The sequence below is a fragment of the Lithobates pipiens genome, unplaced genomic scaffold (genome assembly GCF_037356315.1).
Source record: "Lithobates pipiens isolate NorthernLeopardFrog02 unplaced genomic scaffold, aLitPip1_a1.2 Scaffold_8, whole genome shotgun sequence".
In the NCBI taxonomy this organism is placed as follows: domain Eukaryota; kingdom Metazoa; phylum Chordata; class Amphibia; order Anura; family Ranidae; genus Lithobates; species Lithobates pipiens.
This window is the reverse complement of record NW_027507903.1, coordinates 101,993,014-102,006,734: the sequence shown is the minus strand read 5'-3', so window position 1 is coordinate 102,006,734 and position 13,721 is coordinate 101,993,014. Positions and strand designations below refer to the sequence as shown.

The 13,721-nt window shown below is 46.8% G+C and overlaps 1 protein-coding gene across 1 annotated transcript in view; it reads left to right on the top strand.

Annotated features, from left to right (window-relative positions):
* Nucleotides 1-13,721, top strand: part of LOC143963684 (dual oxidase 1-like) — a 246,905-nt gene that overhangs the window by 69,804 nt on the left and 163,380 nt on the right. Inside the window, exon 3 of the mRNA XM_077473400.1 lies at nucleotides 2,391-2,470. Within this exon, the coding sequence (XP_077329526.1) occupies nucleotides 2,391-2,470 (80 nt within the window). The remainder of the gene's footprint in view (nucleotides 1-2,390; nucleotides 2,471-13,721) is intronic.

Below are 13,721 nucleotides of genomic sequence, written 5' to 3'. Positions count from 1 at the left end.
CAATGTGGCAGACATCATTGCAAATATCATGGAAACCCAGGCGGTTTATCTCGCATCGACAGCATTTGCTCTCTCAGATCAAGGACAAACAAGTTCTGATTCGGATAGACAATAAAGCTGCAATATCATACATACACAACCAAGGCAGAACCAACAACAGTTCCTTACAAAGGGAAGTGGAACCCATCTTCATTTGGGCAGAGGGAAATCTGAAGGACTTAAGAGTAGTCTATCTTCCAGCCCACTTAAACAGAGACGCCGATCACCTATCCCAAGGATTCTTGGATCCCAACAATTGGTCCCTACAACCAAAGTTATTCAATTGAATTGTGGGCCAGTGGACCTTTCCTGAACTGCATCCTTTTGCTACAGCAAGCAATACCAAGCTGCGGAGGTTTATTTCACACCTACCTCATCCTTGGGCAGAAGCAATAGATGCTCTGTCATGTCCTTGGGCATGCAATCTAATTTAGGCCTCCTCCGGCCTCTTACCTCAAATTCTCTAGAGACTTGCAATATCAACAATAAATGGTGGTAACAGTCCTGTCATATTTTAAGGGAGACCCATGATTCCCTAGGGCAATATTTCTTAGTGTCCAGCCTCCGGTAAATATTCCTCTGATACCCTTTATTCTGGCTTGAGGCATCACACTCATCAGAATCCTCACAGATTGAACCTTCACATTAGAATGTTAAAACAGAGGCTTTAATCATTAAGATGTTCCTCCAGAGTTGTTTCAACTCTGCTCAAAGCACAGGAGCCTTCAATGAACAATACGTGTGACAAGGTTGGGAATAACTGTAGATCTTTCGCGAACGGCAAAACTTCAATCCTGATGTACCCTCTTCCTCCCAACTCCTTGACTTCCTGCAAGCAGACCTTGATTTAGGATTAGGATTAAGAAACTTAAAGGTACAGCTGGTGGCAATGTCTGCTGTGACAACAAGAGATGGGCTGAAGATCCTATAATAATCAAATTCTTCAAGACAGTCGAGAAGGTAAGCCCACCCATTAAAACAAATCTTTCCCACATGGGATCTCTCTATCCCTCTGGAGCCCTTATCCGAACAGCCTTTTGCCCCATCTGATTCAGAATCCCTGTGGAATCTCACTTTTAAACAATTTTTCTTTATGGCGATGGCATTGGGCTTGGGAGTCTCAGAATTTCAGGCTCTGGAATCAGAAAACAATAATATTATTTTTTGTATTCGATAGAGTGGAACTTAGAACAGATTGAATTTATCCCTAAGTTCTCCTCTTCCTCTACTATCTCTGAACCTTGGGCCCTGCCATTCCTTTCATATCTAATTTTGACCTTCTTCACAAAGACGAGATTACTTCGGTACTAAGACACTGTCTTCAAGCCACAATTCCCTTCAGAATTTCATCTAACCTATTTGTAATACTCAAAAAAAAAATAGACAGGGGCAAAGAAGCATCATCACGGGCCCTCCGGCCATTCCGGAACTGCAGTATACATCATGTCTAGTCATGTCTGTGAATATCAGAGCTTTACAATACCTCATGGGACATGTGGTTCTACGGCAGCTGGGAAGCCATAGTTTGCAGAAACCTGCTCAAGTACAATAGTTTCCTGTATAATCAAGTTGGTTAAGAAGGTATATAGGGATAGGAGACCGGGGCCCCCTCTTTAGTTGGGCTGTAAGCCTCCTGGTTGTTTTCTGCTTTTTGAATGGCCAAAGCAGACATATCCATCAAAACAATCTGAAGAGTAGCATCATGGCCATCTCAACATGCGTTTACGACACCTTACAGAGTAGACCCAGCAGCTTACTCATCAGTAAAAACTGGCAGACAGGCTATCAGGCCGGCATTTGCCTATTTTAAATTATTTTTCAAATAAATCTTTTACTATGCATCATCCCACCCATTTGAGCTAGTTATTGTCACAGGTATGCTGCCATGGCAGCACCAGGAAAACAGAAAATTGTTTCATACTTACCATAATTTCTTTTCCTGGTGCCTATCCATGGCAGCATACAATCCCACCCTCGGTATGCTATATTACGTAGAATGATGGGAGTGCACTAATGCTTTTCTTTTATAATATTCACTGATCCTGAGGGAGGAGCCAAGGCGAAGCTTGTCACGGTATGCTGTCATGGATAGGCACCAGGAAAAGAAAATTACTGTAAGTATGAAATGATTTTCTGTTATTCTGCAGGCAATTCAATAACTGGACTGGCTGCATGGCTGAGTGTAAAATATTACTACACAGAATACCACTGGCTTTATTTATCAAGCAGAAAATAGTAGTGTTTGTAGGCAAGTGCTTTAAAACATAGCATGACAGTGTAATTGTTTATAGTTGTACAAAATAAAAATAAAAAAAAAGGAAATATAGTTCAATGCTTTTTTTTTTTTTTAGGTATCTTAATTGGAAGATGAAATCACAATGCTGGCTTACCTATGCATCACTAATCCACATAACGCTATGGAGTTTCTCATGTAAGTTTACACCGTGATAGTAGTATTATGTAAATCTCTAGAATGGCATACAAGAAATCAAGGAGTTATATATTTTTTTTTAAAATGTATAGCCATAAATAAAATCCATATTGCATAAAGACTAGGGATGAGCTTCGTGTTCGAGTCGAACGTACGTTCGACTCGAACATTGGCCGTTCGTCCGTTCGGCGAAGTCCGAACATTTTGGTCCGTTCGCGTCAAATTCGTGTGGCGCTCACGGCCCACAATGCACTGCGATGGCGCAGTGCATTGCTGGCTCATGATTGGCCAAGCATGCACTGTGACCCCGCATGCTTGGCCAATCGCAGCGCCAGCAGCGAGGAGAGCCATGATTGGCCACAGGCAGGATGCCTGTGGCCAATCATAGCTCAGGCTGTGTAGTGCACGCCCCACACTATATAAGGCCGCCATCGCGGCGGCCTCGTGTAGTGTGTTGGCGTCTGAAGCAGTGGGTGTTCTGTGTACCTTCAACACAGTACACACCGATCGTTTTCGGCCGATTTTCTATCTTGCTGTTGTGTAGTGGTTATTGTCTGCGTGCCCTGACCGCAGTATACACCGCTATATTCACCTCACCTATATAGCTAGTGATCTATCTTTTATAATAGAGCTTGCAGTCAGTGGTGTTAGGAGATAGTGCGTGCTGTCTGCGTGCTCTGTACCCAGTACATACCGCTATATCCACCTACATAGCTGTTCTCTATTTGAGCCCACTTGCCATCTGCAGGAGTTATTGGAAGTTGTGTGTGCCTCCAGCACAGCACAGTATACATCTGTATATACCCCTTTATCTCTGGTGTTCTATAATAAAGGCATCTGCAGGAGTTAGTGGGTGTTGTGTGCCTCCAGCACAATATACACTACCCAACTGCTGTTTTACCCAACTCCCTTCAGGCCATTACCATGTCTGGAAGGCCAGCAAGGAGAGGCAGACAGGCGCGAGCCGATAAAAGAGGGCAAGCAGGCTCTGTGTCTAGAGACAACAGTGCTGGTCGTGGACGCGGTGCATTGTCATCAGCACGTGGCCATGGGACATGCTTGTCCTTCTTTTCGGCAGCTGGACATGTTGAACCGCAACATGCCAACGACTTGGTAGAGTGGATGACCAAGCCCTCTTCATCCTCCTCATCCTCTCTCACCCAGTCTCAGGGTACTAGCAAAGCAGCTGCCAACGCATCGTCTTCCCTCCTCTCAATGTCATCATCAGTGACTCCTTCCCTAGACCCACCACGTCCTCCTGAGGAGTCTCCTGAACTCTTTGAGCACAGTGTTGGGTACATGCTCCAGGAGGATGCCCAGTGTTTTGTGGGCTCTGATGATGACACTCAGCTAGAGGAAGGCAGTAGCGTGAGCGCAGAGAGAGGGGATGCTCAAGAAGGACAGCAATCTGGCAGTCATGTTCCACAAGCTGCAGCATACTGCCAGGTTTGCTACAGCGATGTAGAGGGAGGGGATGATGAGGGCACTGACTCCACGTGGGTGCCTGGAAGGAGAGAGGAGGAGGAGGAGGAGGAGGAGGCACATGTCCAACGAGGCAGGATGCCCTCCGGGGGCCAGCTTAGGGGCAGCACACTGACTGAATCACACTGCAGAGCTCCGCCTGTGCAGAGCGCTGCCTCTGCGCGTTATTCTAAAAGTTCTTTGGTGTGGGCCTTTTTTGAGACGAGTGCATCAGATCGCACCGCTGCTATTTGCAACATATGTCTCAAGCATATCTCACGTGGCCAAAACATCAGCCGCTTGGGCACCACATGCTTGACCAGACATATGTTGACCTGCCATGCAGCTCGTTGGCAAGCGTACCTCAAAGACCCACACCAAAGAACAAAGGGGACCTCTCCTTGCTCCTCATCAGCTGGCATCTCCAACCCCACTAGACCTTCAGTCCTCTCTGAAACCTGCTCTGAGAGGAATGAAGGTGTAGAATTAGGTGTGTCACAGCCAAGTGCTTCCGGGAACTCTGCTAGCGTCCGATTATAGCAGGCAAATGTCCCTGCCCCAGCTGCTGGACCGGCGGAAGAAGTTCACTCCCAGTCATCCACATGCCCAGCGGTTGAATGCTAGCTTGGCTAAATTGCTAGCACTTCAACTGCTGCCTTTTCAGTTGGTAGACTCGGCCCCCTTCCGTGAGTTTGTAAGATGTGCGGTTCCTCAGTGGCAGGTCCCTAAACGCCACTTTTTCTCACGGAAGGCGATTCCGGCTCTCTACCGGCATGTGGAAGGCAATGTCCTTGCCTCACTGGACAGGGCGGTCAGCGGTAAGGTGCATATTACCGCTGACTCATGGTCCAGCAGGCATGGACAGGGACGTTACCTGTCTTTCACGGCCCATTGGGTCACTCTTCTGGCAGCTGGGAAGGATGCAGGACAAGGTGCACTAGTGTTGGAGGTTGTTCCGCCACCACGCCTCCAAAATGCTACTATTGGTTGTGACACACCTCTCTCCCCCACCCCCTCCTCTTCTTCTTCCTCCATGGCCTCTTCCAGTGCTCTGTCCTCAGAACCAGCGGTGCTCCGTAGGCGTTCCAGGGGCTACGCAAGTACGCAGGCAAAACGATGCCATACCGTGCTTGCGCTGGTTTGTTTGGGGGACAGGAGCCACACTGGGGCGGATGTTTTGTCAGCTCTGCAGGGGCAGGCCGAGAGGTGGTTGACGCCACGCCAGCTTAAGCCAGGAATGGGGGTTTGCGACAATGGCACCAACCTCCTCTCCGCCCTCCGACAGGGACAACTGACCCATGTGCCCTGTGTAGCTCACGTCCTTAACCTGGTGGTGCAGCGGTTCTTGGGCAGGTACCCCGGCTTACAGGATGTCCTGAAGCAGGCAAGGAAAGTCTGTGTGCATTTCCGCCGATCATTTAATGCCTGTGCTCGGCTGGCTGAGCTCCAAAAGAAGTTGAACCTGCCCAAGAACCGCCTTATATGTGACATGCCCACCAGATGGAACTCAACATTGGCCATGCTGCAGCAGCTGCACACGCAGCAGAGGGCCATCAATGAGTACCTGTGCGACTACGGCACCAGGACAGGGTCAGGGGAGCTTGGTTTTTTCTCACCACGCCAGTGGGGCATGATCAGGGATGCATGCACTGTCCTGTCACCGTTTGAGGAGGCCACAAGGATGTTGAGCAGTGACAGTGCATGCATCAGTGACACTGTACCTCTTGTCCACCTCTTGGAGCATACGCTGCGTGGAATAATGGACAGGGCACTTGAGGCAGAACAGAGGCAGGAAGAGGAGGACTTCCTTGCCTCTCAAGGCCCCCTTTATCCAGACAGTGTTCCTGCTGTGCCACCCATCACACAGGAAGAGGAGGAGGAGGAGGAAGAGGAGGAGGAGGATGATTGTGTCAGCATGGAGGTGGAGGCTGGCACTCAGCATCAGCAGCAGCAGCAGCAGCAGCAGTCTTGTAGGGATGATTTACAGTCCCAAGAAACACGTGGACTTGTACGTGGCTGGGAGGAGGTAGCTGCAGATCATGTTGTCCTTAGTGACCCAGAGGACTCCGGACCGAATGCCTCAGCTAACCTACGCTGCATGGCCTCCCTGATCCTGCAAAGCCTGCGGAAGGATCCTCGTATTCTTCGGATCAAGGAGAGGGACCATTACTGGCTGGCCACTCTCCTTGATCCACGGTACAAGGGTAAGGTTGCCGACCTTATCTTGCCATCGCAGAGGGAGCAGAGGATGAGACATCTCCGGGAGGCCTTGCAGAAAGGTCTGTGCAACGCGTTCCCAGAGACTGGGAGGTTACAAACTCCTGGTTCTGGACAACGTGTTGCTGAGGCATCGGTCAGAAGGAGCGGCGGAGAAGGTGGCCATCTGACTGATGCTTTCAGACAATTTTTTAGTCCGCAGCCCCAAGGTATGATCGGTTCCAGCACCCATCGCCAGCGTCTGATTTACATGGTGCAGGAATACCTAGGGGCAAGGTCAGACTTGGACACCTTTCCCACAGAAAATCCTCTGGCTTACTAGGTCTTGAGGATGGATCACTGGCCAGAGCTTGCACAGTATGCAATTGAGCTACTGGCCTGTCCTGCATCCAGCGTTCTTTCGGAACGCACCTTCAGTGCTGCTGGTGGCTTTGTTACCGATCACAGGGTGCGCCTGTCCACCGAATCAGTTGATCGACTGACCTTCATCAAGATGAATCAGTCTTGGATCACCCACAGCTACCAAGCACCTGAAGCTGATGTAACCGAATAATTTTTTTTGAAATACCACATCCCTTCAAGACTGCCTATGCTGATGCTGAGTGACTGTCCTGTTATGTTGATTGTCTATCCTCTTCCTCCTCCGCTGATAAGTTGGAAGAACATTTCTGGTTCTGGTTGATGCCATCAGCCCAATTTTTCTGCCCCTGTTTAACAGGGGCGTTTAAGTACAATTTTTGATGCAATGCTTTGCAGCAGGGCTAATTCCTGCAATCAAACAAGAGTATATGGGAGAGGTTGCAGTGTGGTGGCACCAGCACCAGTGCCTAAGGCCCAATTTTTCTGCCCCTGTTTAACAGGGGCGTTTAATTACAATTTTTGATGCAATGCTTTGCAGCAGGGCTAATTCCTGCATTAAAACTAGAGTATATGGCAGAGGTTGCAGTGTGGTGGCACCAGCACCAGTGCCTAAGGCCCAATTTTTCTGCCCCTGTTTAACAGGGGAGTTTAAGTACAATTTTTGATACAATGCTTTGCAGCAGGGCTAATTCCTGCAATAAAACTAGAGTATATGGCAGAGGTTGCAGTGTGGTGGCACCAGCACCAGTGCCTTAGGCCCAATTTTTCTGCCCCTGTTTAACAGGGGCGTTTAAGTACAATTTTTGATGCAATGCTTTGCAGCAGGGCTAATTCCTGCAATACAACTAGAGTATATGGAAGAGGTTGCAGTGTGGTGGCACCAGCACCAGTGCCTAAGGCCAAATTTTTCTGCCCCTGTTTAACAGGGACATGTAATTACAATTCTTGATATAATATTTCACAGGAGGGCCCTTCCTGTGCCCACCCAGAGTAACGGTGAGGACTTATAGTGTTGTGGCACCAGCACCACAACCACCAAAGGTCAATTTTTCTACCACTGTTCAACAATGGCATGTAATTACAATTCTTGATATAATCGTTCACAGCAGGGAGCTCCAGCGCCCACCAAGAGTCACTTTGAGGGCTTACAATGTTGTGGCAAAACCAACACCTTGTTCCGCCATTTCTGCAGAGCATATAGGGCAGGCCCCTACTTTCAAACATCCAACTTACAAACATATCCTACTTGCAAACGGAAGGAGACAACAGCAAGTGAGATGAAAAAAGATGGACGACAAAACAAATTATACAGGGGTGATAACCCTTCCCTATGTTTTCCAAAAAGCTACACTTTAAAAATGTACTAGTTGAAAATTACAAACAGATTCAACTTAACACAACAAACCTACACAGTCCCTGTCTTGTTTGCACCGCCTGTATACTGCTGAGTATATAGGGCCTGGGGGCCACACGCATTTCCTTTTTTTAATATGGGTACAGGGTTCCCCTTAATATGCGTACAAGACCCAAATAGGCTGGTAATGGGCAGGGAGGGCTACCCATGCCATTTTTCTCAATGATTTTCAACCATATTGCAGGAACCAGATATAACATTAAAACCGCAAGCAGTTTTAAATGGTGTTATTTCCGTTTAATGTCATTTTGTGCAGGGACTGTTCTAAACACTGGAAACACGTGGCACTTCACAGGCATACTACAGACACCCCCCAGGCACCATATTTAAAGGAATATTTCACTTTTTTTTTTCACTTTAATCGTCATTAAAATCAGTGCTTCGCCAAAACGGCCATTTTTAAAAACATTTTAGGCATTGACCCATATCCCCTGGGGCAGGAGCCAGGTCCCCAAACCCTTTTTAGGACAGTATCTTGCATATTAGCTGTTAAAATTAGCACTTTTCATTTCGAACGTTCGAGTCCCATAGACTTCAATGGGGTTCTAACGTTCGTTCGAATTTGGGGTCCGTTCGAAAGTTCTGGTGCGAACCGAACCGGGGGGTGTTCGGCTCATCCCTAATAAAGACATACAGTGCCTTGAAAAAGTATTCATACCCCTTGACATTTTCCACATTTTGTCATCCTTCAACCAAAAATTTAAATGGTAGTGTAAAATAAAGCAGTACATAATTGTGAAGTGGAAGGAAAATTATAAATAGTTTTCAAAAAAATTTACATATACATTTATTTATTTTTATTACAAACGTTTTTATTGGTAATGAAATAACAAACAGAACAACAGAAGCAGATGCATCAAGGTATAGCAAAATAATACACTTCAGGTACATCCATCTGGGACAGCATCGTACAAGGCAAAATGAAAAACACTTTACAAACAGTAAACGATTAGCCTAGGCTATTCGCACTAAGCGATGCTAGTCGAAACCATGCAAGTTATCAGTGCAGGGCTAATGGAACAATACACAATAACAGAAAAAAAAAATATTTTTATTATTACAGCTGACTTCACATTCAAGCAATGATAGGGACTATAGCACTGCACTTTAATAGTAACTAGTCTCATCCCGGCTTAATGGGTGTGGGAGGACATAGCTATCCAGTGGGGCAATCTTGGGAGTCAAAATCTGGGAGACTCAACTTTACCCGACAGGGACTTCAAGTCCATCCAGCCCTCAGATCGCCTCCTGCGGAGGGTGGTGGAGAGGTATCACCCCCGCGGGACTTGGATATAACGGCCATTTGGCCCATTTAGCCGTATGAATGTGCATAGTATCCATAATTGTATGGTGGATCCGCTCCATGAGGCGGATAGCATCCATCCTACGAAGGACCTGCGACCAGGGAGTTATCTGCGAGCGCCAGTGAAGCGCAATAGTCCAGTGAATGGCGCAGAACAGCGTATTGATCAACCTTTGTGAGGATTGGGGAATACCTGGTATCGGGGCAAACAACAAGCAGTGTGCAGGTGTTAAATCAACGATAGACCCTACAATGGAGGATACCGTGGTGGAGACCTGATCCCAAATAAACTGGAGTTGAGGGCAGCTCCAAAAGATATGGAGTAAGGTGCCCGCAGTAGGGCCTCCCCTAAAACAGAGGTCAGGGACCAAGGGGTAAAACTTGTGAACCTTATCCGGGGTGAGGTACCACCGCATATGTAGTTTCACCACAGTATCCTTTACAGCCATCGACCTGGAGCATCTATGCATATTCAGAAGCATATCCCGCCAATCTTTGGATGAGAACTCTGTGGCTAGATCAGTTTCCCATAAACACATAGCACTAGATTTCTCAGGTAGTTGGGATTCAATAAGATACTTATATATGGTAGAGATAATACCCCTATCCCTGGAGTGACGATAGCATATAGATTCAAATTGTGCACTAGCGGGGACATGGGTGGGTCTATAGTGTGATTGAAAGAAATGGCGAATAGGAAGGAATTTATAAAATTCCCCCCTTGGTATCTCATGCTGTGACTAGAGTTGCGAAAAGGAGGCGAAGGCGACTCCATGATTACACAGAGCCTGTAAGGTGACCAAAGACTTCTGGATCCACCATCGGAAGGTGCTAGGAGATTCAAAAGCAAGGGGGAATCTCCTATCACCTAGAAATGATGGCAATCGGGGTCTATCAGGACGTAGTTTAAATTTGAGCTGGTAAAGTGACCAAAGATAAAGGGAGCTACTCACAATAGCGTTAAGGGGAGCCAGGTCACCCGGCTTCAGCCCCTCTTGCCACAGGATGCCTGGGAGGAAATATGGGCGCAATGACTGAGTTTCAAACTGCAGCCATGGTACCCCAACCGTGGGGGCATGCCATTGTGCTGTTTGGGCTAGCCTAGCTGCTAAATAATACAGCCACACATCTGGTAGACCCAGACCACCCTGCAGCAGAGGTCGATGCAGCAGGGGTCTCCCGAATCTAGGTCTCTTACCCTGCCATATAAAGGTGTTAATATCACGCTGTAACGCGGTAAGGGATTGGCGAGATACATACAAAGGGAGAGCCCTAAAGAAATACAACAGTTTTGGCAAAATCAACATTTTGACAGCTACTACTCTACCTATGAAGGGGATCCGGTACGTCGACCACAGCCTCGACCATCTCCTGACCGTAATAAAGGCTGGGGGAAAATTAGCTCTATAAATGTCTTTTAAGGACGGAGCTAGGTGAACCCCAAGATATTGTAACGTGTGATTAGATAAGGAAAGTCTGAAAGAGTTATGGAGGTTAGATATTTCTGAGGGGGCAAAATTGATAGGAAGGGCAGAACATTTGGACAGATTAACCCCTAGTCCCGAGAGCTTCTGGAAGGAGCGCAACAGCTCCGGAAGATTGGGGAGTGCTATCAGAGGGTTGGGTAAGAAAAGAAGGACATCGTCCGCATAGAGGCTTATCTTATACTCCCCTTCCTCCTTCAAGTAGCCCCCTATGTTCGGATCGGCTATGATTGCCCTTGTCAAGGACTCCAAAGCTAGGGCAAATATCAGAGGGGAAAGGGGACAACCTTGTCGGGTGCCCCTGCCTAAAGAAAAAAATTCTGAGGAACTACCCGGGAGTTTAATCCTAGTCGGGGGTCTATGATACAGTGCCTTAAACCCATTCACAAATTCACCCCCAAACCCAAATTTGGCTAAAATCTGATCTAAATACGGCCATAGGACACTGTCAAATGCCTTTTGGATATCCAACCCCAAAATCAAAGCTTTGCGAGAGAAAAGGTTTGTGTCTTGAATGATATTTGTGGCCAATCTAATGTTATCAGTAATCTGCCTATTGGGGATAAAACCAGTTTGTTCTGGGCCTACCAGGGTGCTAATAGTGGGGGCCAATCTATTTGCCAAAATCTTTCCTAAAATTTTAATGTCATTGTTTAAAACCGAAATAGGCCTATAGTTTTGGGGCAAGGAGTGGTCCTTATGCGGCTTGGGGAGCAATGTCATATTGGCGCGCAACATCTCATCTGGGAGTTTCTGCCCCTGTAATGTCTGGTTAATAAGTTTTGTCAATTTTGGGGCCAGGATCTGGGAAAACTTTTTGTAATATAAAGAGGTGTAACCATCTGGGCCAGGGGCAGTAGAAGATTTGAGAGTCTTAATAGTGGTCAGAACCTCTTGGTCGGTGCATGGGGCATTTAAAGTATTCAGTTGTGATTCCGAAAGAGATGGGAGAGGTACAGAATCCAACCATTGGCCCATGACATTGGGTACTGGCTGCGATGGGGGGGATAACAGATTTTGGTAGAAGGAAGAAAAAATTTGCAATACTTCACTAGGGTGAGTGACCATATGGCCGGAGCCATTTTTTAATTTGTAGACATGGGCAGGCTGTAGGGACTGGTGCAGTTTACGAGAGAACATGCCCGAGGCTGTATTACTGTGTAGTAGAAACCTAGCTTTGGACCAGCGAAGCGATTTCTCTGTGCGTTCCGAGAGTATAGTGTCCAATTCAGCTCTCTTTTGATTAATTAGTAGGAGGGTATCTGGAGTGTGTGTTTGGGTATGGGTCTGGTAAAGTGTACGGAGATCGCGGGTGAGGGACTGAATCCTTGCATTTTTCAGTTTTTTCCTAGTGACTGCTATCTCAATTAAGTGGCCACGAAGAACCGATTTATGGGCAGTCCAAAGGATTTGGGGGGAAATGCCAGCAGTATCGTTAATATTAAAATAATCTTCTAGGTGGCCCGCAATCCGGGTGTAAATATCAGGGTCTGTCAACAGGGAGTCATTCAGCCTCCAAGAAGCTAAAATAGGGGAAAGACCAACGTGTGAGGTATGGAAGGCCACTACTTGGTGATCCGACCAGGGACAGGGGTGGATAGTCGTGAGAGATGAATTAGCCAACAAAACCGGAGATGCAAAAATGTAGTCTAATCTTGCGTAACTATCATGAGGGTGGGAGTAATGCGTATATTCCCTAGCGCCAATGTTCAGAGCCCTCCAGGTGTCAATGAGCTGTAGTCTGTGCAATGATTTTGTGAGAAATTTAGGGAACGCTTTAGCACTATGTGAGGTTTTGCTCTTATCCTCTGAGGGGTTAGCTACTAAGTTAAAATCTCCCCCCACAATCAGGTGGGGAGAGATGTATCTATCTAAGGTACGTAAAAACAGATTATAGAAGGCGCCTTGCGCCGTATTCGGGGAGTACAAATTGGCAATCATCACAGCCTTACACTGTAACATACCCTGGATAATAAGGAATCTGCTATCAGGGTCCTTATACACGTGGGAAGGTTCAAACTGAATAGTATTACGAACAAAAATTGCCACTCCTCTGGCCCTGGACTCAAACGTGGTACTGTAGTGCAATTTGTAGGATTTATCAAAAAATTTTGAGAAATTAGTCTCTTGCAGTAGGATAATGTCTGCACCAATTTGTTTATAGTAACAGAAGGCCTTCCTCCGTTTCTGGGGGGAATTAAAGCCCCTCACATTATGTGAAATAATATGGAGACCCATGTAATCTATTAGTTAGTAGCACATCCATAAGAGGCCTATGAGGAAAGCCTGCTACCCCATACCAGAGTCCAGTGCCAGAGGAGCCCCCAGTATCCACTGCAAAGCATAATATTGTAAGTTTAAGGCCATGAGAAGAACTCCCCCTATCAGAAGATCTAAATACTCTAAACATATACACCCACAGTTGATATCTAGCAGTGAAGTCAGCATAACACAAAAACAAAAAAACAAAAAGAAAACTTAAAGCTCTATGGAGTCTGGGTGGGAAATCCATCCAGACCAAAATATTGTAAATAAAGGGCCCTTCAGCCCAACTTCCACCTGCTCCACACACTCCCCACCACAGAGGTGGATAGGTAAAAAGAGGGTAAGGCAGGTATGGTCCACCGTTTCAGTGTCCAAACCAAAAAAAAAGAAGGGGAGGAACCCCAGTCCAATGGGATAGTCAGGGAAAAAGTCAAAGAAAGGGGATCATGCAGGGAGTGGTGGGCAAGTATGGAGGTGGGGGGGGGGGGGACGCGGATCAAAATACCAGAAGAGAAAAAAATAGAAAACAACAAAAACAAAATCTTTCCTCTCCTCCTCCGGGGACCGGGAGAATCCAGGTTATAAACGTAGCCATGTCAAAGCGGGGTAGTTGAGAATGGGGACTCAAGTATGCCAAGAGTGACCAGTAGTTTATCCAGGAACGGTAGCCACAAGGGATTTCTGGATGCACTTTAGCTCGGTCAGATATCAGGCAATGGATGCAGCCTGCAAGAACGCCTATCCCTC